The 25,653-nt window shown below is 40.9% G+C and overlaps 1 protein-coding gene across 4 annotated transcripts in view; it reads left to right on the top strand.

Moving 5' to 3' along the window:
- LOC138738565 (amyloid-beta precursor protein-like) overlaps nt 1-25,072 on the top strand; it is a 138,821-nt gene extending 113,749 nt beyond the window's left edge. For 2 of the 4 annotated variants that reach the window (XM_069889013.1, XM_069889011.1), the window contains 10 exons: nt 1,714-1,847; nt 2,089-2,163; nt 2,474-2,632; nt 4,618-4,746; nt 6,961-7,060; nt 12,145-12,366; nt 17,557-17,610; nt 18,028-18,128; nt 21,147-21,293; nt 23,945-25,072. In XM_069889013.1, coding sequence (XP_069745114.1) covers nt 1,714-1,847; nt 2,089-2,163; nt 2,474-2,632; nt 4,618-4,746; nt 6,961-7,060; nt 12,145-12,366; nt 17,557-17,610; nt 18,028-18,128; nt 21,147-21,293; nt 23,945-24,046 — 1,223 coding nt within the window. In that variant the 3' untranslated portion in view covers nt 24,047-25,072. The remainder of the gene's footprint in view (nt 1-1,713; nt 1,848-2,088; nt 2,164-2,473; nt 2,633-4,617; nt 4,747-6,960; nt 7,061-12,144; nt 12,367-17,556; nt 17,611-18,027; nt 18,129-21,146; nt 21,294-23,944) is intronic. The other 2 variants (XM_069889014.1, XM_069889012.1) reach the window with 1 other exon arrangement.
- The last annotated feature ends 581 nt before the right edge of the window (nt 25,073-25,653 follow it).

Genomic DNA, 25,653 nt, shown 5'->3' with positions numbered 1-25,653 from the left:
TGTTGAAAGTAATTTTATTTCTCCTGGAGCTGCCATGAATGCTAGATTTCCAGAACCTTTGTTGCGCATCACTCCCGAAATAGAATACCTCATTTCTGCTGAAAACGGCTTGTAACGTGGGAGGTACCTGCGATCATGCTCCATTTACTTTTTGTATTTTATGGGTACCTCTGCATTTGTCACGGTTCCTTGGGGATCAGTATTCCAGTGAAGTTTTCCAGACTCGTGTCTTCAGCCATTTGTAGATTGTTCTGATTTAATTCTGATCTTGTTTGGGGGGGATCTGTGTCTAATTGTTTCAGTTTTTAAACAATTCCCTAGTTATTCAACATTACCAGAGGGTGTTATTAACATCCCAATCTTCCATTTGTAGTGGATTTAAACTACTCATTCCAAATACAAGTGGTTTTGAGTATTGCAGGCAAGTTGGACGCCAAGTATTTATTTGATTGTCTGGAATAGGAAAGTATCTTGGCAAAGTTAAATACAATCTACAGGAGGAATTTGGTGGGTCAAGCAGCACCAGAGGGAAGAATGAAACCCTTCATTGTGTCTTGAAGGATTTCAGCGAGGAAAGAAACATTGACTATTCTTTTTCTTCCACTGATGTTACTGGACCTGCTGAATTCCTCGAGCAATTGTGTTTAGCTGCACATTTAACATCGGCAGTCTGTGTATCTCCAATTTAGCAATGGGGGTGTTAGATCCACTATTTCGTGAACTATATCTGCTTCCACAGTATGTGTGCAATCTGTCTTTCTCCAATCCAAAAGGGTTTTGGCTTTGTTTTGCTTCAGGGCAGCTCATCAGCCAAAACCATAAGATGACTTTTTATTTTGAGTCATTGCCAGTTGTCACTTATTTTTACCCCAAACGGTCTGTATTGATGTTGTGCTTTTAATGATGAATCTGACCTGAAGCATTGCTTTTCTGATGGCAGTCAGCCATAAATTCCAGGAGTGTAGGATGCAAATGTATCGATCAGGGAAATAAAGATACTCCGAACCTTGCATTCAAACTGTACCCCACAGTGGACAGTGTATGTCCTCGTGCTGAAAGAAGAAGAAACTGTGTTTTTAGTGAGGCAAGCCACTTACGTAGTTCCATGGAAGGACAAGGGTCTGCAGATGCTGGCACCTGACGGTCATCAGTGGGTCAGACAGGGTCTTGGGAGGCAGAGGGGCAGTTGGCATCTCGGGTCAAGACTCTGCAACTGAACGAAGTGTAGATCAAATCACGAGGGCACAAAATTATTCTAGTTCTTTGGAACAAATTCATCTGAGCAGAGTGTTTTTGGTCACAATGTCAGTGTTGCCAAGAAAAGCATCAAGAACATCATAAAAGGATTAGACAGGAAAATTGAGGGAAGTACAGAATTCCAGAGGTATTGAGTGGTGTCTCCCTTTCAATGCTGGATCAGTATATGGCAGAATTAATATGAGAATGAATTAGGAGCAAAGGAGAAATGAACATTCCAGTGGAATGCCAAGCCCTAGCCAAATAGGACAAAGAAATTCTGCAACAAAAATTTGTAAGTGAAAGAGGGGCTCAGAGACGAATCATAAAGGAAACCTGTCCCTTTTTACCTTGTGCAGAATGATGAGTGTAAGAGCCTCCCACTACATGACACTGATATGAAAAGTCAGGATTTGAGCGCAAGTTTTAAATACTTCCTTGTGGGGGGAAATAAACCTTTGTCACTTGTGCCTTTAGTTCCCACAACAGCTGCCAGCACTCCAGATGCTGTTGACAAATATCTCGAAACTCCTGGTGATGAAAACGAGCATGCTTATTTTCAGAAAGCTAAGGAGAGGTTGGAAGCCAAGCATCGAGAACGCATGTCAAAGGTATCTTGTTTTGCTTTGTAATCTCCAATTTAATACATCTTTGATTGGATTATTAGTGCTGCTTGCTAGGCATTTGTAGGATAACTTGTTTAACCAATTTTGTCACCAACTTTAGCATGTTTGTATTGAGGCAAATGAACTGCATCCATTGTGTTTGCACAAAAATTGTAATCCATCCCCCTTTAAAGTTTTGAGAAATTGAAGTTGTAAAACATTTCTTAAGTGCATGATTGCTTTTTAGATAATGAGGGAATGGGAAGAAGCTGAGCGCCAAGCTAAAAATCTACCCAAAGCTGATAAAAAAGCTGTCATTCAGGTAAATGGGGTTCTTTTGCTTATCCTTGGTGCACAGTTTGAGTTTGGGTAAGCATTGTTTTTTTATTTTAAAGCCTGGTTCTAGATTTTGAAAGAAAAATAAATGTATGGCTCATTTTAACACTTGAAATAATTGATATTTATTCTGCATTCATGCATCATAAACCAGCATGATGCGATTGCACCTTTGTATGTTAAACCTTGCAGCCTGGATTGTTGCTGTAAATCACTGCCTGTAGTTTACGACCTTTTTTGAATTGATAAATGGGAAGTCATTGACATTTTATTGAGAACGTTTTGTGATATTCAAGCGTTTCCAGGAGATGGTGGAATCACTAGAGCAGGAAGCAGCAAGTGAAAGGCAGCAGTTGGTGGAGACCCACATGGCAAGAGTGGAGGCCATGCTGAATGACAGACGTCGTATTGCACTGGAGAATTACCTTGCTGCACTCCAGGCAGACCCTCCACGGGTAAGTGAGGGTTAGGGTAAGAGGGACCTATTGCAATGCTTGCTGAAGACAGCCAAGGGCAACAAGTTTTAAAGAACAGAAACTTTTAACTTGTACTTTTTGGAAATAATTTAAACAAATTAAGTGATGAAATGTCATCCTGCTATTTAGAAGTTTGTCTTTGCCCAGTGAAATGACCTGGTGTGTCCTTTTAAGGTTGAACTTAAAGGAAGAATGCTAATCTGTAACAAAACAGTAGGATATAGTTTCTTCATGAATTCTTGGTTGAGTTTCAAGACTCCTGATAAAAGGGGGTCAGTCTTGTGGAGCAGTAAAAGGAAAGAAAAGGTCTAGTAATATTGGGGCCAAGCTTATTGATAGTCATACTACATGGAAACCGTCCCTACAGCTGCACTGACAAAAAGGTCCCACCCATACTTGTCCTGCCTGTGTTTCACCCATATTCCTCTAAACACATCCTATCCATGTATCCATCCATATGTTTCTTAAACGTTGCAATAGTGACTGCCCCAATCACCTCCTCTAGCAGTGCATTCCCCTGTTTATAAAAAAAATCCCTCAGGTTTCTGTTAAATCTCTGCTCCCTCACCTTAAACGCATGTCCTCTAGTTACCAACTCTCTAACTCTGGGGAAAAAGATTCCATGTGTTCACTTGACCTATTCCTCTCACGATTATGTACACCTTTGAAGTCACTACTCATCCTCCTGTGCTGCAAGGAATAAAGCCCTACTGTGTTCAACCCCTCCTTATAGCTCAGGCCCCTGTCTTGGTAACATCCTCATAAAACCTCTGCACAGTCTCCAGCCTGACATCTTTCTCGCAGCACAATAATGAAAACTGAGTACAGTACTCCAAATGGGGCCTCACCAATGTCTTGTACATCTGCAACATTACCTCCCAAATTCCCTACTCACGACTTAGGATGATAAAGACCAATGTGTCAAAAGCTTTTTTGACCACCTTATCTACTTATGGCACCACTGTGTCCCTGTACCCCGAGATCCCTCTGCTCTACAACAGTCTCCAGATCCCTCCCATTCTCTATGTTGGTTCAACCCGTGTCAAACCTTCCAAAATGTAACACCTCCTATTTCTCTGTATCAAGTTTCATCAACCATTCCTCTGCCCACCTGCCCAATCGATCAATACCCTGGTACAATTTTTGGCACCTGTCTTCACTATCTACACTTTATTATCATCCACAAAATTGATATAGATTTCCTTGAGAGTAGATTGGTGGTTGTTTCAGAATATGGCTTCCAGAGATGATGCTTTTGTATTGGAGGAGAAAAAAAGATGAATAAATTTTCAGATGAAAGAGAATGTCAATCCATAAAACACTTATTTTATTTTCCTTCCTGACCTAGCTAAGTTTTATTTGGTATTTCGGGAATTTGGGCTTGTCTGTTTGCATTTTCTTTCTGTGCATTCCCTCAGGGAAAGGATGGAAATTGTTGGTTTGTGTTTTAAAACGTGAAAGTCTGAAGACACTGTAATTGTAGCGCAGTGTACAAAAGTGCTGGGGAAACCAGGAAGTAAAGAATAACCGATGTTTCAGCAATGAGCCCTTCATCTCGGTATGCACAAAAACCAAGTCGGCGCCTGAATAAAAAGGGAGGAAGGGGCAGGGAGAGAAGCGCAGGCTAACAGCTTAAAGATGAGAGGATACAGGTGGGAGAGTAAAAGAGAAAAAAAATGAGAAATGATGGGGGAAGGGTGGACTTTGATCCTCTGCAGACCAAAAAGTACTGAGGGTAAATTAAAAGAGATTGATTTCAGCTGTCCCTGGGTAACAAGGTGCAGCACAGCAGTTAAATGAGTTCTCTGGAATCTAAATCAGAACTTACTTCATTAAATGTTAACAGTCTGAATAATGATTAAAAGTATTAAATGCATGCAATTGAATGCTAAAGTGTTAGTTTGTGCTAATTTGTGCAGAAAAAAAACGTTTTCTACGAGAATAATTCCTCATTTTCATTCTAGCCCCGACACGTTCTTAATGCACTGAAGAAGTATAGCCGTGCTGAGCAAAAAGACAGGCAGCATACCTTGAAACACTTCGACCACGTCCGTGCGGTTGACCCTGAAAAGGCGGCTCAGATCAAGTCACAAGTAAGAGGCTGAAAATAATAGCTGAATGAATCTCCTTTGCAGATTGAAACTTTTAAAAAAAATCTCTTGAAGAATATATAAATTTGGTCCAGGTAACTTCGAAAAAATGCAAGACTAAACAAGTTACTGTCACAGGGTATGTTATCCAAACAGAATTTTCATTGACTTGGATATGGTCCTTTTCCTATCTTTTGATCCTTCTCAATTCCCTTTTTATGAGCGGAGCTATTTAAAAGTGTATAGTAGAGGGGGAGACTGCATGTCCAACTCAGGAAAATGGGTGTGGGGAATGGAGGAGAGTGAGAGTGAGGTTGATGCGTATCAATACCCATCTCTGTGCAAGTTCATGATTTGGGTAGCTTGAAAACTGTTTTTGTCTTCCATTGCATTCATAAGCTGCATTATCCTAAATCAGTGCTGTCATATTTTCTTTGAAAATCTGTGGCAACAAGAGGATAAAGGGAAGGAATATAATGACAGCAGTGGGCTACCCAGAGTGGAATGATTGAACATTTTATGGTAGTTTAATGTTTAGATGTACCTTGGACTTCACCCAGAGACTTCTATTGTAATACAGGTTGTTGCTTTTAGACAGACATGTATATCTCCTGTCCATACCACATTGTATAAAACTGCTTTCATTTAGGGTGGGGGGGGGGGGGGGGAAGCAAGAGAACGAGTGGCTTTTATAAGCCAAATAGTTCTGAAATTTCTACTATTGCTACTCTGAGCAGGTATCCTGTAACCTTGGGTCTCCCCTACATGGAAATACATAAATACATGTCTATTTCATATATTTCTATGTATATATGTGATTATCATGTGCTGCATTTGTGAGAAATGTATTGTGTATGGCCGTGGCCCAGAGAATCACTGTTTCATCATGAATGGAAATCCCATAAAATTGGAGAACATGTATACAAGTTATGCTACAAGAAGAATGTTCTCTGATTGAGCTTATCAGTTTTAGCAAATGAGAAATGTTTTCTCTGAGGTAATATAGATATACTGTACATGCTCTTGCCATAGCCAAGCAGAAGAGTGCTCTTTCCCTACATCCAATTTGTATGAATTATGGTCATTGTCTAATTTAAACACCCTCTACAACAAAAGCTAATAATGTATATTATGTGTTTTCACACTATCTATGTTTTGCATGTTAATTTCCTCCATTTTATATAAAGCGCCATCGAGAACCTCCTGAATTCCACCAACTATCTTCAAAAAGACATCTGCTTTTCCATTCTTCCTGCCAAAGTGTATAATTTCATATTTTCCCCACTTTCTATTCTATCTCCTCTCTCATCCAATCTTAAATAATATTTGGAGCTTTTGTACATTTCCTTTCCTGCTTGCTTTCTCATCCAGCATCGTCAGCAGTACTTCAATGCAGTACATTTGGTCTTCTCATCTAAATCCTTGACTCAGAGCAACATTAAATTATGAATAGTTGAGATGTGACAGTGATTCCTTTGGCACTTCACGATTCCATCCTGCCATTTTATTCCCTATCCCTTCCTAAATAAATCTGTGCTAAATTTATTGCTAGAAACATCTTCAATGTCAAATAGATTTGTCAAATCTACTGTAACTGTTGATCATTAATTTACCAAATGACAGATTGCAATGCTACTGATAAATTCTTGCAATTAACCGGTTATGTATTGGCAAAATGGCTGATTTGTCATACTTTTTATTTCAAAAGTAGGAGTATTTTGCAATCTTATGCTTTGTAGGGACCTCTTTGTCACCTACAAAGGTCTGGAAGAGCAACACATTTTGAAATACCTGATCTGTATGCCAATAATCTTGGGGTGTCCAACATTTGGTCTCGTTAATTCCTCAATCTTCTTTGATGGGTTTAACTCTCATGCCTCCTCAATCACACACTCCTTAATCACTTACAAACTTAAATTCAAAAAGATGCTGTCCACCTTAGAGAATCTTTTTCAGTAAAATAATTCTCACTTTGTTTATTATTACAACTAGTCATGGAACTGAAGATGTTTTCTAAAATTCACAAAATAAAAATTCAAATGACTGGATACTTGTATCCTCCTGCAAGCCAGATAAAAGGACAATGCTTTTAAACCATCACTTCTACTATCTTTCCTCAAGTCTCATTATCACTCCAACTCCCTCTCTACCCTCTCCTTTCCTATTTCCAACTGCAGCATGGATTAAAAATGTCCAACTTCCATTTTTCCTTTACAGGTAATGACTCACCTGCATGTGATTGATGAGCGCATGAACCAGAGCCTCTCGCTGCTTTATAAAGTTCCGTCGGTTGCAGAAGAAATTCAGGATGAAGTTGGTATGATTTTTTTTTTAATGCTGTAAAACCAGGTAATGTGGAAAATGCTCAGCACCACCTTGAATTAGTGTTTCAGGCCAGAGATTCCTTGACAAGAAGATGAAACATTGATTGTAAGTCTCAGAGAGGGTTGTGGACAAATAGATAGGACAAAGGGTTTGGGAAGCAGACAAAGTCCTTTGGATGATAGGCTAGTAGGGGCAATTAGAGCAAAAGATGGTAAAGGGTTCTGGCCCAAAACGTTAACCTTTTTTTTTCTCCGACAGATCACAGAGTTCTTCCGGCAGATTGTTTCTCATTTACTCCTGATTCTAGAATCTGCAGTCTTTAGTGCAATATCTCTTGATATTTTAAATCAAGAAAATTTAGAAGCCTTGTGAAAACACCCAGACCACAGCACTGTATTGACTGAAGTTTAGCACCACTTTAAGTTGAAGCTAAAATACCAACTGTGGCAGATCCAATCAATAAAATCCTTTTAGAGGAACATTAAGTAAAATTAATGAGGTTCTGCCAGGTCTTTAAATCACTAAATATTTGGCTTCCATAAGAACATCGCCCCATTTCTTGGTATACAGCAAAAATTGTTTGTGTGAGCACCTTATTTATCTGTCGCCTCATCTTGAATATGCTTTAAGCCAATGACATGACAGCACTAAGTGCAGCTTGTATTTTTAATACAGGCAAATATATTCCACTTTTTTCACGAGAGAGGTGTTCTGATTATATTCATGCTCAAAATTTGTAACCATTGTGCCAATAGGTATTAGCTGTGATGGGAGAGACTATTGTTGCTTACAGCAATAATATTGGATTGTATTTCTAATGTTGAAATGTTAATTCTGTTTTGAGCTTAGTGCTGAGCTAAGAAAAATCTCAATGGGTAGATTGCTGCAATGAGGTTGTAATGTTTCCCTTTGCAATTACAATATTGTAAATGTCTGGCTTCAGTAGAATATTGATTAAAATCAAAAACTCAAAACCCTTGAGGTTTTCTTTTCAATTCAACATGGCGATCAGACTCTAGCAAGGATGCTTTTTCTAAAGATCTGCTTTTTGGAGACAAAGAATTGCAAATACGCTAATTATGTCAACTCTGGCAAGCCAGATAAAAGGACAATGCTTTTAAACCATCACCTCCACTATCTTTCCTCAAGTCCAGCAAAGATCAAATTTAAACAAAATCTTTAGGGGTCATTCAAATATTTCTCTGCTTTTAAAAAAAAATCTTTCACTTGATTATAGTAAATTCAATCTGAAAGGAGAGGAATTGCTTTACTGAATTCATTGTTATTTATTTAAATGAAGTAAAATTTTCAGAATTTTCCAAAATATCTTTCAGTTAAATAATGACAACCTCTACTTGTATACATGTACAGGGAAGGACAGGTGGTTTTCACATTGTAGTAAGAACAGGAGTTGAAAATACTTGACAAGTGAGACGGTGTTTGTGAAGAGATTTGAATTGACATTTTAATCTGTCATCGCAGCTAGTGAGAGTAAATCTAATTATAAGGAAGAATTGTACCTGGAGGAGTTAGGCAAAGAAGGAGACAAATAAAATTTGTGCCATTGTTATTGCCCAAGAAGGTGTTCATTGTGTGAACTCCCAGGTGAAGGAAGTTGTTGGTGGAAGAGCACTGATTGGACCTCTGTCCAAGGAAGAAGCAAAGTTTAAAGTTCAGATTTATTGCCAGAGTACATACACGATAACACATACAACCCTGAGATTCTTGTTTTCCTGCAGGCCAGACAGAATTTCTATCAGTAGTGCTAAATACTGTATTCAAAAGAGAGAATTTTAAATGAAGAAAGAAGTAAAAACTTACTGTGCAATACAGAAAAAAAATCAGTAAAACATAATGTGAAAAGTAAGAGTCCTTAAATGAGTCTTGATTGAGTTTTTGTTGAGACTATGGTGGAGGTGTTGCAACTGTTCCTGAACTTGGTGATACAAGTTTTGTAGCACCTATAACTCTTTCCTGATGGCAGCAGCGAGAACAAAGCTTGTCCTGGATGGTGTGGATCCTTGATCATTGTTGCTGCTCTCCGATGATAACGTTCCATGTAGATTTTCTCGATGGTGGGGAAAATTTTGCCTGTGATGTTCTGGGCTGTGCCAACTACTTTTTGCAGGACTTTTGGCTTAAAGGTATTGGTGCCTCCCCATACCTTTTCACTACATATCTGTGTCATTCTCAGACAATCCCAGAAGAGTGGAGATACGGGATGTTCAATGTGAAAGTTAGATGAAGAACAAGAGAAATGGAAATTGTTAGTGAAGGAAGTCTGAAGTGTCACCGATATAAGTAGGTACGGACAGGGATGAGGAAAGGAAGAATAGAATCAAAGAAGGAAAAATTAGATCTGTAGCACATTTATGCTGATCTTTTTAAAATCTGTCCTTAAATTCTATATTTCATTCATTTTCACCTGGATGCATCTGAAGTACCCTCTTTCAGCCAGCCCCTCACCCTTGGTGTCCTGACCTTTTTCATTCTCTCCTCTACATCATCCCTTCCACCCCTCTCACCCTGTACTTCTCTGCAACTTGTCTCATTTCTAACCTTTCCATGTTTCAGTAAAAGGCCATCGATGGAAAATATTCCAGCCAACTGGAGTAATATTTAGTTTCTCATCTGAGAAGCTGCACAGTCCAAATGCAATACTTCCTCTGTCTGTACATGTCAGCTTGTTAATATATGGGAGTCTGTGGTTTCTGACTCTCACATTGTGAGCATCCATTAATTCTTTTCACACTGACCTTGCATTTGTTTTCTGATTTATTAATCCTCTCCCTGACATTCCTGAGAGGTGAACAGTTCTACATTGCCTTTCTGCTCCCGACCAAGTATTGTCCTTATTGTGGAGCCTTCTGCTATAATATTCAGAGGACTGATTTTCCGTTAGGTTTGAATGTCATGTACAGTTTAACAATTAACTGCTGAGGCCAATTTTAATGCATTCCAGCAGGTTGCTCCTCGATAGTAGCGGCAAATAAAAGTCTGAGCAAGTCGTGTTTAGCAGCAGTGAAAGGTGCCAAGACCAGCAGCCTTTCTGCTCCTGACAAAGAAGTGTTCTTATTTTTGAATGCTGGCACAGTGGTTCACGCAACACTGGTACAGCATCAACAACTGGGGTTCCAGTAAGGAGTTTGCACTTTCTCCCCGTTTCTGCGTGGGTTTCCTCCCACTCTTCAAAATGAACCGGGGTTCTAGGTGAAGTGCCAGTTGACGAAGTAGACAAAGACAATGTAGGCAAACAATAATCATGACTTTTATTAGCAGAAACTCATGGTACAATAATGGAAGACAATGGGTGCATACACAGTGATACCCAAGGGGAGTGTCCTTAACAGTAGAGATGATGCACAGCCAATGTTAGTAAGGCAAGGCTTGCCGAAGGGAAGACTGACAGCCCAGCAGAGATTCACCACATTAGGTAAATTGGGCGGAACAGGCACTTGGGCCGAAAGGGCCTGTTACCGTGCTGGATTTCTCAAATTTTTAAAAACTGACTCAGAGGACTGATGTTCCTTTTAAAGCAGTAAACAATTGGAGAGTTCACCACATTGCACAACCCTTGTGCTTATTAACAAAGATTTCTTTCTGGAGACAAATGGTGTGCTGCAATCAGGATTGAGGCTGCATCAATTACAGCTTACATTTAGAACAATATAATATTACAGTCACAACCAAGATGCCTTTGCAGATTTCCAATATTTCCATATCACATAGAAGCAAGGCCATTCAGCCCAATGTGTCTGCTGGAACTCAGATATTCACCAATGTTCCTAGTTTACTGTGGCCAATTAGCATATCAATTTACACATCTTTAGGATGTGGGAGAAACCTGAATCACCCAGCACAAACCACACGGTCACAGGGAAAACATGTAAAATCCACACAAACATCACTGATACCTGGATTGCTGGAGTTGTGGACCAGACTGTAATAGCTGTGCTGCTGTCCTCTCAGGTGTCTACATCAGATCTTGGAAGCAGTGACCAGGAATATAATTTTTAACAAGTGGCTAAAGGGAATAAAATTGAATGGAGAAATTATGAGGGAATTTCAGTATTTGGATACTTGGTAGGTGATGGCTTGCATACCACTGACAAAACAGTTAAATACAGGGCTGATCACAAGAGGAGGTGACTTGGAAAGATCAAATCTAAGAACACTGTAGAGCAGGAGGAGATAGCAGTAAAGAAATGGAGCAACACTGTTTTTAATTGGTTTTAAGACCAAAATTTAAGGCAGTGACAAACAAGGTCCCATTCAAGTAGTACAGTGGATCTTAAGGTACAAACAGCAGTACATTGGATGACCTCCAGTCTACTGGAGGCAAAACAAGGGCGGAATGATTCGCACAGCGGTTAGTGCAACACCGTTACAGCACGAGGGACGAAGGATTTGAACTCCACACTGTAAGGAGTTTGTACGTTCTCTCCGTGTCTGTGTGGGTTTCCTCCGGGTTCTCGATTTCATCCCACTGTTCAAAACGTATGAGGGTTGTAGGTCATTTGGGTGTAATTGGGTGGCACTGGCTCGTGGGCCGACCATGCTGTATGTCTATATTTTCGAAAGAGAGGTAGGTAGCCGTGCTTTTGGTTGATCACGACCAGATGGGGCAGAAATAAGCATTAGAAAGAGTTAAAGGCAAGCAAGGTGGTATTAATGGCAGATAAAAATTGACATTCTTGTGATTGCACTGATGTTTGGTCTAAAAATCAACTCTTAAATGTATTTATTTCCAACTTATCAGAGGAGGTTGCAGAAATAATGACTGAGTTGGCAGCAAAGGAATGGAATTTGGGGTCTTCCTGATGATCTTTTTCTCTGCTGCCCTTCAGCCCAATGCAATAAATGACTCAGAAACAACTGAGGCCTTGACAAATAAAAGTGGATCATTACTATTTCTGTATTCCCTTCCCCCTTATAGTTAAAATTGTTCAAACTGGTAATATTTGAGGCAATGTTCTTTGCAGTTAAGTGGAGATGACTCTTGAGATCTGCACACAATTGCTTATGTCTGGTCATTGCTATTGCAGCATATCTCAAGCACGGTTTGTGTTCTTGTAGATGAGCTGCTGCAGAGGGAGAGGAGTTACATGGATGACATGATGGCAAACTCGGTCAGCGACACGCGAATTAGCTATGGAAACGATGCGCTGGTCCCTTCTCTATCCGAGACAAAAACAACCATAGAACTTCTACCAGATGATGGGGAGTTCAGTCTGGATGACCTTCAACCTCCACACCCATTTGTCATCGAATCCATCCCTGCCAACACAGAGAATGAAGGTAATAGATCAATAAGGGAGGTGGAACTGAACACTACGATGTAGGAGATAGACAATAGTTAAGTGCAGGAATGTAGTGTTCCAGGTATGTGCTTTCTACTTTTGCAAGAATAATACATCTGCAATTGCATTTAAAATGTTTTGCTTGTTTTACTATCCATTTTTTCGTTGGAAGAAAATAATGTTTAATATTGTAAAACCACCAACTGCTGGAGTGAAATTATTTCATTCTCATTTAAATCAAGTTGCAGTACACTGGATGAGAATTTAATTTGGTGTTGGGGAAAAAAATCCATAATTACTCATCAATCTTCATGAAAAATTGCATAAAATAAATTTTAAAATATCTAAATCTGGCACATATTTCTTCATAGTTCCATTTGCAGAAGTTGGTGCTTTGTATTTTTTAAATTTCTCCACAAACCAGCACATGAACTATGCTTTCTGTTCATAGCCCAAAGTGTTTTCTCACTCTCCTTCCTTTTCTCTGACTACAACAAACTGAACAAGTCTTGGACCACTGTGGACAAAATTCACAGCTACACATTATTTGGGGGCGAATGGTGGGCAAAGGTCACTTGATTTGGAGTCCCGAACAATTTCTTCACCCACGTTGTTCTCTTTTACTGCCTAAAAGTGCTGAGACTCATTGTAGCCTTTCAACCAAGATCAACTGGTCTATTTGGGCAGCATGGTTAGCGGAATGGTTAGTGCAACGCTATGACAGCACTAGTGACCCAGATTTGAATCTGGCACTGTTTGTAAGGAGTTTTTGGTTTCTCCCCTTGTCTCTGTAGATTTTCTCCAGATACTCTAATTTACTCCCACCTTCTGAAATCCTACAGGGTTAGTAGGTTAATTGGTGTTATTGGGTGGCATGGGCTTGTGGGCCAGAAGGGCCTGTTTCTGTGCTGTATCTCCAAATTTAAAAGAAAATCTCTGATGGAAATGTGGGTGTTCATGTTTAGTTTAGTCCTGCAATTAACCTCTCAGTCATTACTCGAATTTTATTGTGAAATGCCTGGATGATGTTGCCTCTCCCTCGAATAACCTCCAGTGCTATAAACCTCTGGCTTCTCAGTCATTCCCATATTTAGTCACTCCACTGCCATCCATTTCTTCAGTTCCCTGAAAGTGCTGAGACTCATTGTAGCTCTTCAACCAAGATCAGCTGATCTAATTGTATGGCACGGTTAGCGGAATGGTTAGATTTGAATCTGGCACTGTGTAAGGAGTTTTTGCTGTAATTCCTTTCCATAAAAGGTGAAAGGACTGATGTCTTTTTCTCACTGGAACATATTTTCATTCAATACTTGTTTCACTCTTTCTCATTTAGTATGCAGTTCTACTTTTATCTCCGTTAGCTAAATGGAAATGAAATCCTGGTTTGCAGGATATATTGAACTGAATTCAAATTGATAGATCTAATCTACCGTGCACTTATCTGCCACAAACACAGCTAAAGAAAGTTGATGCAGATGAGGCAAAAGGAACATGCAGCAAAAAAAAATGATGCTTAAAAACTTGAGCTTAACATTGACAGTAATGATGTTCAACCCATAACTTTCTACCCCAATGTTTATTTTCTGAAATTTTGATGCCAGAATTTTTCAGCGGCCCAGGCCATATCTACAGGAAGAGAAACAGAGTTAACTTTTGGACTAGATCTGCTGAGTATCTTCACCATTTTCTATTTTCATCCTACTTGGGAGTTTTAAAGCAATAGTTGAATAATTAGAGAAGATTTGGGTGAAGGTGAAGTGCCTTAAAAGATCAAATATTGGGAGATGGATGAGCAGCTTTTCAGCTGGTGTACATACATCAGGCCCAAATAGACTCATTGTGTGATGGGGTTAAACAAGAAAGTCTGCAGATGCTGGGATTGAGTGAAAAAAGGGCTCAGAAGCAAATCGTTGGTTACCCTCTATTTCCTATGGATGCTATGTGACCGGCTGAGTTTCTCCAGCATGTTTGTATATTGCATTCTGTGATGGGATTTTATACATCATTCTGACTCTAAATGACATAATTATTCAAGAGACAGGATAGCAGATTTGGAAATGAAGGCAAGGTTTTATGTCAGCCTGATAATGAGTTTGGACCTGTCCTCTATCCTCCTTCAACAATGTCTGCACTTTCAGGAGTAAAGTTCATGTTGACACCAGGCCATGAAAGCACAGCAACAGCTCTTCCTCAGAACTTTAAGGAAATTCTGCATGTCCCCAATGTCTCTGACCAGTTTTTATAGATGTGCAAAGAGAGGATCCTATCTGGATGCATCAAAGACCATAAGAGATTGCAGAAAGTAGTAAACGCGGCTCAGGTCATCAGCAAATCAAGCTCCCCTCCATGGACTCCCATCCATAACTCCCACTGTCTCAGGAAAGCTACTGACATATTAAAGGACCCATCCCACCCCAGATGTCCCACCTCACTTCCCTCAGGTAAAAGACACACAAGGTTGAGAACACGAACCTCCAGATTCCAGGAGTTTCTTTGCCACTTTTATCAGTCTCCTGGAAGGTCCTCTCATTGCTAAAACAAGTTACCACTGTGCTGTTTAATTGTACTTTTCTCAATACCCTGCATTTTTCCTAGTAACACAAGATAATGCACTTATTTGAGTTGCTGCAATGCTATACCCTGTTTTATTATTGCACTACCTACCTACCTACTGTATGGGGTGACTTGCCTGAAGAAGATGCAAGATAAAGCTTTTCACTATATTGTGTAAATGTGACAATAAACAGTACAATTCCCTCCCATCTTTTTTCACAAGATCAAAAAAAAAACAAGGACCCTATTGGCAGTGATGAATCCAAACTTTTGCCAACAACTTTTCATATCTCTCCTTTGATAAAGCCCTCAGTCTACATTATGGGTCGACTAAACTCACTGGTTCAGAATAAAAAGCTTTTCATCTAAATTATCATTTAATATATATATAATAAAACAGAATATGTTGGAAATACTCGGTTCAGGCTGTGTCTGTGAAGAGAAGTCGTTAATGTCTCAGGTTTTGATGTCTTCATCAAAATTGGAAAAGATTTTTTTTTTAAAAAGTATAAGTTACATAGAAGGCGATATTTCTGCTGTGATTTTGTTTTTAATCTGTTTCACAGTTGTGATGAGGGGAATGTACCTGAAACTTTTTACTGCAATGATCCCTACCCTGATTCTTTCTTCAGATTTCCAGCATCTGCAGTTTTCTTCCCGGACATTTCAGGGAGCATCCTTTTTGCTCATGTTGCCCATTCTAGACAAGTTTTTTTTTGTACACAAAAGACCTCGCCACAGTGGTTGCACACCTTCACTTCCTACGGTATTGGCAGCTGACTGCCTTTACAGAGCAGTTGCAGGGATGCTTGCTTTTGGCCATCGTAGCAGCAGGTAGTTTTCCTAAGAACCAAAACAGTTTAAAGCAGAAGGTACTGTTTCTGTTCAGGGTTAAGAATGCAACTGAACTGGCATATTTTCATGGCACGTGTTCACGACAATAAACCTGATTCTGATTTTCTCTCCCATCTCAGTTTCTTCCACAATACAATGGAGGCTGAAGAAAGGGCCAAAAAAAAGGCAAGGGGGTGGGGGTCAACAATTAAACAGTAAGATTGATCACAAGGATTGGACCCATAATTATCAGTGGGTTACTCACAGATAGACTCCTCCTGCAGACCAGTTCCTCTTTGTCAGTTCCTCTCCTCACCAAGACCAGAATTTTGTAGCACACCTTGCAAACGGTGACTCTTGAATTTTCCTTCGTTTTGATTTCAAAAACTTTTCCTCATTTATGTTTTTTATTTTAGCTTTACTCTCAACCAAGTTGATCCTCATTCATACTTTACTAGATTTCTGTACTCTTTTTAATTTTCCTACCACCTCACTTGCATCTCTATAGGAGCCCCTCCTCCCACACTTCCCATCATATCTCCCCATAATCAGTTTTCAAGCTTTATATATTTTCTCTACAGCCTCCAGATCACTTCCATAAAATGCCATGTTTGGAAGAATTCCTTCCTTTGAACCCCTGCAAGCTGTTTAAGGAAATAAAGAGTGGTGGTTGGATGGACCAAGGGTCAGGCAGCATCCATGGAGAGACACACACAGTCAGCGTTTTGGATCGGGATTCTTCATCGAGATAGACTCCCAAAGTTAAACGTGGACCAACGTTTCCCTCCATGGATGCTGCCTGACCTGCTGAGTCCCTCCAGCCTCTCTGTTCACTCAATATTCCAGCATCTGCAGTTTTAGAGTTTCTCAAGCTGTTAACGAACTTTGTTCTGTCACTTGATAAATGAGCCACCTTCAAGTGCATGTTCAACCTTTAGAACTTTGTGAAATTTGATTTATTTTCTACACATAACAATTCCTAAGGTTTCAGTGAAACAAGAACGTCTGCAGACACTGTGTTTGTCGTAAATACACAAAAGTGCTGGAGAAATTCAGTATATCCTGCAGCATCCACAGGAGAGAGACAAAGTAGTTAGCCTATGTTCCTTCCCCTGCCCCTTCTTCCCTCCTCCCTCCACCATTTTATTCACGCACCTACATTACAGCACAGAAACAGACCCCTTCTAGTCTGTGCTGAACTTTTTTTTTGCCTAGTCTCACTGACCTGCATCCAGTCCTTAGCCCTCCATTCCTCTCGCATCCATGTACCTGTCTTTTTTTTACTCAACTTGACGAAGGACTCAGGCCCGAAACATTGGTTATGTATCCTTGCCCGCTACAGGACCTACTGAGTTTCTCCGGCACTGTTGTGAATGCCCCAAGGTTACATGAGCTTGATTCTTGCTTGCCTTTCACTCTGTTTTAAAATATAAAATCTTGCAGACCCTATTTGTGGTGAAATTTTACATCTGCAACTACCAACTAATTTTTTTTTAAACCAAGGAGCCTCCTTATTTTCTTCCTTTTGCACTCATCATGGGTGCACGGTTAATTGAAACGTCCAGTTTGCACTGCATTGTGCTTTTGGATGAGCAAGGCATGTGCAAGACGACCACTGCGCAGGTTAATGTTCCAGTTTCCCAGCCACGTCACGATGCCAGCTGTTTGAATTGTTGGTTGTTGGAAAGGCCTCAATGCACTGCTCGTGCTTCCTTTTGTTGCTGCTAATTTGTCTCCCTCGCCAGTTTGCTGATTTTTTTACTTGCTCTTTTGTTTCTTTTTCCTCAATAACCATGCCCAGTTGAACCCGTTGACGCACGACCAGCACCAGACAGAGGACTTACCACTCGACCAGGTATCCGTAGGCTTGGCTTTTGACTAATGCTGATTTTGTGTGGTTTAATACTTTCTCCTTTGTTTCCACTTATAAACTGCACAGCCTGCTCTTAATAGCTAAGATGAAATGCCCAAATAAGTTGGAAGGAATTCTTGATGTGGTCAGCCAAGACAGGGGTCACTTTAGTGTCTTTTCAATGTGTAATTGGGATTTCTACCTCTCTTGACTTCACCACATCCCTTGCCTGTCTCTTGCACCCTCGAGTCTGAATACTTGCTTAGCTGACAAATCATTTTCTCTTCCCTAGCCTTGGAATTGAGGCCATTTGTAGCATCCATCAGTTAAGTAACTTGGCATAGAACTCAGCCGCATGATCTGTATTAGGTTTACTTCCGAGAGAAAGAAAACTCCTAAATGGCTCTGTATTGTACTCAGGATCTGGACTCACTGGCATAAAGATGGAGGAAATAGCCGAAGTAAAGATGGAAACTGAATTCCAGCAGGACTCTGGGTATGAGGTGCATCATCAAAAGCTGGTGAGTGAATTTATAACATGAGTGTTCGTGAAATATCTATAAGGTGTTAGAGTAATTTTACAGGTTTTAAGGGACTCCTCCTATCAAGCCAGCCTAATCCTGAAATTGCTTTGTCAGTGCTAAACTGCAGACGAACAAAACGTCTTTGTAAATTAAGAATCGTGCACCTTCTATTCTCATTTTCACTAGGCACTTGTAACTCTGGAGATGCAGGCATATATTTCAAGCACCCGGCCTCTGGTTTTATTTCCCCCTTGCTTTTTTTCTTTTCAGATGATATGCAGTTTTGCAAAGTACAGTTTCAACTGCTCTGTCCTTGTGATAGATGGATACTTGGTTAGAAATGAACTTGGTTACTTTGTGACATGTGCAAATGAATGAGTGAATCGTGTGACTGTTAAGCAAGGGGTGTTGACGGATTATGTACCATGATGGACATTGCAACTGGTGAAGGCTAATACCACTCGGAACAAAATGAGTTACTGTTAAACACAATGATAATTTGACCCACGTCCCAGCCACCAAACTTTGTTATCAATACCCAGAAATGCTGGAGGAACTCGGTTGGTCTCGCAGCGCCCATAGGAGATGAAGATATATTACCGACGTTTCTGGCCTGAGCCCTTCCTTCAAGGTATGCCCCAAACATCGATAATATATCTTCACCTCCTATGGATGCTGTGAGACTGGTTGAGTTCCTCCAGCATTTCTGTGTTTTGCTAGCAGCATTTTTGACTGCAATCAGAGTTGTGTTTCTCTCCAAACTTGTAATCCATGCCTCACATCCACTGCAGCAACTCAAAGTTTCTTCCCTGTCTCCTCCCAACATTGAAGCATTATCACCTCTTCCACATACTGAGGATCTTGACATTCCCCAATTAAACACTGTTGTGGAGGCCATTTGTGATTTACAGTAAAAGTGCCTACATCCTTTCAAAGCATTCCAGTTAGTGTCATGAACACACCAAGATCAATTGTGGAATGGAACAAACACCAATCATCAGTAAACCAGCAGAATGATAGAAAGCTTGGTGTGTAACATCATCTTGTTTAATAGTAACCCAGAGAGAGCCCAGATCAAATCTATTGCCTGCCTTTACACTGTCAATGCAAATGCCAAGGGAATAAATTGGGGAATTAGACACACATTTGGAGAGACAAAAGTTAATACATTCAGTTCTGCTGCAAATTGACTTGTATTCAAGGCAAATATATAATTAAGCTCAACGAATGGAAAATGAGAATTTTGGTTAGACTGCACTTGTATCGGTTGCCCCATTACAGTTAGGATGTGAAGGTCTTGGAGAGTACAGAGGAGATTTAATGGGATACTGCCTAGATTGGAGGATATGAGTTGTAAGGAGAGGTAGGACAACCTTGGTTTTTTTTTGGAGTGTCAAAGGCTGAGGAGAGATCTGTTAGAAGGTCACAAAATTGAGGCATTGATAAGGTACATAGAATCTTTTTTGCCAAGGATAACATTTTCACATACTAGAGGGCATGAAGGTGAGAGGGCCAAAGTTTAAAGGAGATGGGGTTTTTTTTTTAAATACATAGAGTGGTATGCACCTCGAACAGGCTGCCAGAAGGAATGGTGGAAGTGGATGCAGGGTTTTGGGACAGGGTGGAAAGAAGGGGGTGTTTGAAGGGACTGTGGATAAGAAAGGAGAAAGGGATTAAATGGGGAGCAGATTACTTGAAATTGAAGAGATTAATGTTCAAGTTAGATTAGCTCAAAGGAAGAAGTAGCCTTGAAATGTGCATTTTCCACTTGCATCCTTGTTGTTTTCAAGATGTGCAGCTACATAGGAGTAATGAGTTTACAATGTTGCTTCCTCTAGTCCTTAACTGTGGTGGTTCTGGTTTGCAGAGCTGGACGCTTTTCAAACTGTTTATTGGAACCAGTCACAAACCGTGGGTTGACCTTTCATTTATTAAATCCTCTCCCCACCTTTTTATTTCAGGTGCCTTTTTTAAAAATTCTTATTGGATACCCTTTCCTTCCAATAAATGCTGCATGGCCTGCTGAGCTTCCCAGCACGATTGGGTATTGCACTCAACCCCAGTATCTTCAGACTTTCTTGTTTAACTGTCAATTTTGGATTCGTTTCTTTTATTGTCACATACTAATATACAAAATTTTGTCTGAATTTTACTAAACAACATAATAATACACAAAATTAGTCACCTTTTTGCGTGCCGTAAGACACACAGAGGCGCCACTGGCATGCCCAACAATAAGAAAAACGAGAGTCCCGTTAGAGGCACCAAAGTGTCCGCGGATTCACCTTCAGTGCTCCCACAGCCGATCGGCGAACCTGAGCTCCTAGATCTGAACCTCCTTTACAATCAGTAATCTTTCAGTACTGACACTTGCTTCAGGAGCCCTTCTTGCCCTCAGCACCCTCTTGAATCCTGGTTCCCACAAGCCAGTCTCCAGCAGCCCTCAGCCTGGTGCAAGTCCAGTCTCCAGGAGCCTGTGGCTCAGAATTTGGAATTGTCCTTGGGAGCAAATGTAATCTGGCTATTGTGTTGGCTTAAAATTAATATGGAAGATTGACAAATAGGTTGACATTCAAAGGGGCAATCAATGAGAGAGGCGCGCATCTTCCGCAGCTAAATGATGATTGCCTCTCAGTGAGTGCTTCACAAATTTAAAAAAGAAACATCTGCCATCTGCATTACAGTAATTGAATTTCGAGGCAGCGTTAAGAAATGTATATGCATGCACAAGACTTATCAAATCAGTTGTAGTGATACAGTTTTGTGAAATGCCATAATTCTCAAAGGACAGGATTAAGTGTATTAATGAAACAGACAAGCTGCAATTTTACTAATGATATAAAGAGCTGCATTTTCAATATATGACTGGCACACATACAGGGAATTGTAAAATTCTGCACTCAGTATAAAGCTCGTCACTGATATTTCTCTGGGTAAAGTGGTAAGCTAAGGCACTGCTTCGTGAATGCGATGCCGGAAGTGTTGGATTTGGGTTATATTTATGTGTCTTTGTAGGTGTTTTTCCCAGAGGATGTTGGATCAAATAAAGGAGCTATCATTGGTCTCATGGTTGGAGGTGTTGTCATAGCAACGGTGATTGTCATAACTCTGGTCATGCTGAAGAAGAAGCAGTATACATCTATCCATCATGGGGTTGTTGAGGCAAGTAATTAATCAGCCACTTAAGTCCGAGTAAGCCTTGGAATCATACTCATTATATTCGCGTTTATTCTTTTTCTCCATCAGCATCCTTCTTCCCCCAACCTCTCTGGGGTTTTGATTGATTACTCAGCTGTCACTGTCTGATGTCAGGCCGGAGTGCACATTTTTCATGTGCGTCATGCAAGTGATTTGTCCTAGAAATTCTCATTGCTCATCTCAGCTCAGAAACTGTTGCTGTGTTGTGGCTTCCAGGGTGCTCTGTGCAAACCTGCAGTGCAGGGTTGGCAGTGGTGCCGTGTGCATGAAATGCAGGGATGAGATGCAGCTTGTCACACTCGCAGTGACTTTCCCTCTTTACATCCATGCTTTGCAGCAGGGGTCTTCCTATAGAGGGAAGAGAACATTTTTCAGTGGCTAACTAAACCCTGGTCTCTGAAAGTCAAGAAACAAGCAGCAAACCCAAGTCTAGTTTTCTAGGTTCGTATCCACTAGAAATCCTCTGGTGCTTTACACCATGTTTCAAGTGTCACCCAGCAAGATATCATGTTTGGGGCATTGCTATTTGGCCACCCTACATGCCTGCACTGAGCATCCAACACACAAATGGCTCACTTGACTTGCTAAATATCTGCTGTTATCTTCCATAGAGTTGCCAGATTTTTTTTAACATCGGCTATTTACAACCTTGTTTTGGCTTTAGCTTTCCCTTAGGACTCTACTCGAAATTTATGGGCCCCTTCCCTGTGATGTGGTCGTTTTTGTTTCTTCTGTACTTCTCTCCTACCGACTGCATTTAAAAAAAACACAAAAACTATTTGTTACGTGAGGTGAAAATAAAATTAGGCTTTTACTGAAATGTGCTCTTCCCCTCAGGGAGCCGTAGGGATCCCATTGAGAATGACCGCTTTACAGCACAGAAGGAAGCCAATTCAGCCCATCAAATCCATGCTTGCTCCATTTTCCCCACCTATTCCCTTGCCAACTAAATGCCAGTTATGTATCTTTACCTCCTGTGGATGCTGCGAGACCTGCTGAGTTCTTCCAGCACTACTGCATTTTTACTCATCTGCCAACCAATGCTTCTTGGGATGTAGAAGGAAACCAGAGTATCTGGGTAGAAGGAGAGAGGGTCATGTGTCCACAAGGAGAACATGCTAACCTCACCTGCACTGGTCCAAAGCTCACAGATTGGACCCAGTTCACTGGGGCTATGAGGCAGCAGATTTACCTGCTGCGCCAACAAGTCACCGAGATGTGATAGAAATGAGGGGGAAGAGCTCAGGCTTTTACCGGTCAAAGTTTTCTCATTCCTATTTATCAGCCAAACCTTCTGCCTAAAACTGGAGTCCTGTCAATTACGGTGCCTATTTTCACTCCCTTGCCCCTCCCACTTGCAGCCATTTCAGCTGAGGTCAGCCATCTGTACTTAGAGCAGGGAATCTACCGCAGCTCTTTCAACATGGCTGAGCACAGAACTGAGTAACACATTTTCATGTTATTAACAGGCGTCTCCAGGGACACTACTAGAAGCTTGAATAAGTGAATGCAGATGAGAACCATCATTTAGAATCTCTGTGCTATATCATTGTACACGGTAGCACATTGTTCACTGCTCCATCCCTGTTCACAGCAGCGGCGTGTTGGGAATGCACTCTCTCTACACACAGAAGCAGTGTGAAGTTCCGTGCTCTATCCCTGTACACAGCAGCAGCGTATTACCTTGAAGATGGGCTCAGGCCTCCTATGGATGCTGTTGGACTGGCTGAGTTACTCCAGCATTTTTGTGAACTAACTACAATTGCAGTATCTGCGGACTTGCTTGCTTCACTTATATGGCCTAACCAGTGGTTTGTAAAGTTACGACATCACATTCCGACCTTTGCCTTCTTTGCTCTGACCAACAAAGATTGTGATACTTTTGCCAAGTTGCCTGCCAGCAGTCTTTGAAACCTCTTGCCTTGTGAGGATGATTGCAAAGAGCAGGGTAATGATGGTGATTGGTAGTGAGAGACTTAAACTCAGTACTTTGTGACAAGGTGTTGGTGTTATGGGATGGGAGTACTGTTCAGTCTCTCAGATGATCAAGCTGGAGGGACCCAGAGTCAGGCAGCATCCTTGGGTAGAAATAGCCAGTAAACATTTCAGATCAGACCCTTTATCAAGATTAAAAGGAAGCGGGTGACAAGTTGTATCATGGGGGCAGGGAGAGGGGGAGAAGATTGAGGTGATAGTTATTGAACAGAAGGAGGGAGAGGTGGAGACCATTGAGAGGGAGGAAAAGTTAAAGAGAACAAAGATGGAAATCGTGAAACCAGATAGAAGTAGGGGCTGAAACACGAAAGTCCACAGATGCTGTGATTGTCGTAAAAACACAAAAATGCTGGAGGAACTCGGCTGGTCTCACAATATCTATAGTAGAGATATTATTACTGATGTTTCGGGCCTGAAAGGTGGAACAATTGATGTTCAGGCCAGTATCTCTGATGCTGAGTTTGAGAATGCATTTTGTTATCATTCCAGTATCTGTTGGAATGTGTAGGAAACATCAGGAAGCAATAAGCAAATAGCTATAACTGGCAGTCCAAGACAGGCATCAGTCTGCTTCCATTATTTTCCGCACACTCAGCGAACGTTCTCTTTCCCCGCTGCAGGTTGACGCTGCTGTAACCCCAGAGGAACGCCACCTCTCCAAGATGCAGCAAAACGGTTACGAGAACCCCACTTACAAGTTCTTTGAACAAATGCAAAACTAAAGGGTGCTTGTCCTGAACGGTAGTCTAATCTCCCAAGCTGGACAGCATACGATAACCCGTACCGTGTGGTGTGCAGTTTGCCCGAGACACTCGGTGTACCATTGTTCTGCTCATTCTCGCCTTTTTTGAACAGCTGTGCTGTAACACAAGTAGATGCCTGAACTGGAAGAAGCGAAAATTCAGAATCAAAATAATGTATTCTCGATGAGCATTTTAACTGTTTCACTACATGATTATTAATGAATGTTTTTTGTGAATTGTTAGGAATTCCCTGTCCCTTCTGCATGATCTTGGTCTCCTACCCAGTTGCTATTTATCATGTAGGTTGTTAGCCAGTTGTATTGTAATCTTGTGATTTTGTGCAGATTATGAAGTCCTTTTTAAATTGCAACACGCTATTAACATTTGTGCTGAATGATTGCAAGGGGTAGGGGTCGTGTAGGTGCTTTTGTCTTGGTCGATGGAAGCTGCTTCGCAGCTCAGCAGATACCATGCTGGTTTGGTATTTTCTTTATTTTTGTTTTATTTCGGGAGGGTGGGGCTGGGGTTGGATGGAAATGACGGCAAAGTGAGGAGAAAAAAATTGCAGGCTTACTATGCAGGTAATTGTAGTGTTTATTGGTTATTCCAGGTAATACATCGGAACAATTTTTTTTTCCCTTTGCAAGAGAACTGCTGTTGAACTGAATCTTCTTTGATGCTGTACAGTGTCTGTGAGCTACAGAATAAAAAAAAATATGGCTGGATCCTGTGCCTGTGGTTTGTGTGCCATTTTCAGAGTCGTTCACTTAAGGATCTTTTGCCCATATTAACCTTGGATTCTTTTTTCAGAATGTAACTGTGCTAGTAAGACCCTGTAACTTGCATACTCCTGTGGCAGAGTACGCACCTTCATGGGGTCATGCTCGAAACCGATGTATATACTGAGATGCACTCTCAGTGGTAATATGGGTTGTACAGATGTAGCTTTAAGAATGGCTTTCTACAATGTATTACATAAATAAATTTAACACGATTCTTAATGAACCTTCACATGATTTGGTGTTTTTTGTGTGTGTGAACAACTTTGGCATCCTTGCTGACAGTCATGAAGTTTTGGACCAATGAGAAACCTTGGGTTTCAAATTTTAAAAAGAGCAGCACGACACTGTTACAGCGACCAAGTTTTGAATCCTGCATGGTCAGTAAGTAGTTTGTATGTTCTCCTCCTGTCTGCGTGGGTTTCCTCAAGGTGCTCCGTTTACCGGGATTTGAAGGTCAATTGGGTGCGTTTGGGCAGCATGGGGCACATGGGCCGACAGGGCCTGTGACCACGCTATATGTCTTTTTAAAAATTTAAATGACAGGCAGCATCCAGGGGTACAAGTGGTCAATCAGCATTTGGGTCAAGTGGTAATACCAAGGGGGTAATAATCTGGAGAGGGACTAAGAGGTGGTACAATAGGCAGAGAGACCACTGGGAGGGGATTTAGAATTGATGCAGGCCTTTCAAATAAACTCCTTTAACTAAAAGCCCTGGCTGAAGCAATTCGCACTGCCTAAGAGCATTGGTAGTTGTGAACATGACCAGGGCCTTTATGGGCAGTAGTTTCCATTGAGAACATCCA

Source organism: Narcine bancroftii, chromosome 7 (genome assembly GCF_036971445.1).
Source record: "Narcine bancroftii isolate sNarBan1 chromosome 7, sNarBan1.hap1, whole genome shotgun sequence".
Lineage (NCBI taxonomy): Eukaryota > Metazoa > Chordata > Chondrichthyes > Torpediniformes > Narcinidae > Narcine > Narcine bancroftii.
This window is presented reverse-complemented; position numbering and strand designations above follow the sequence as displayed.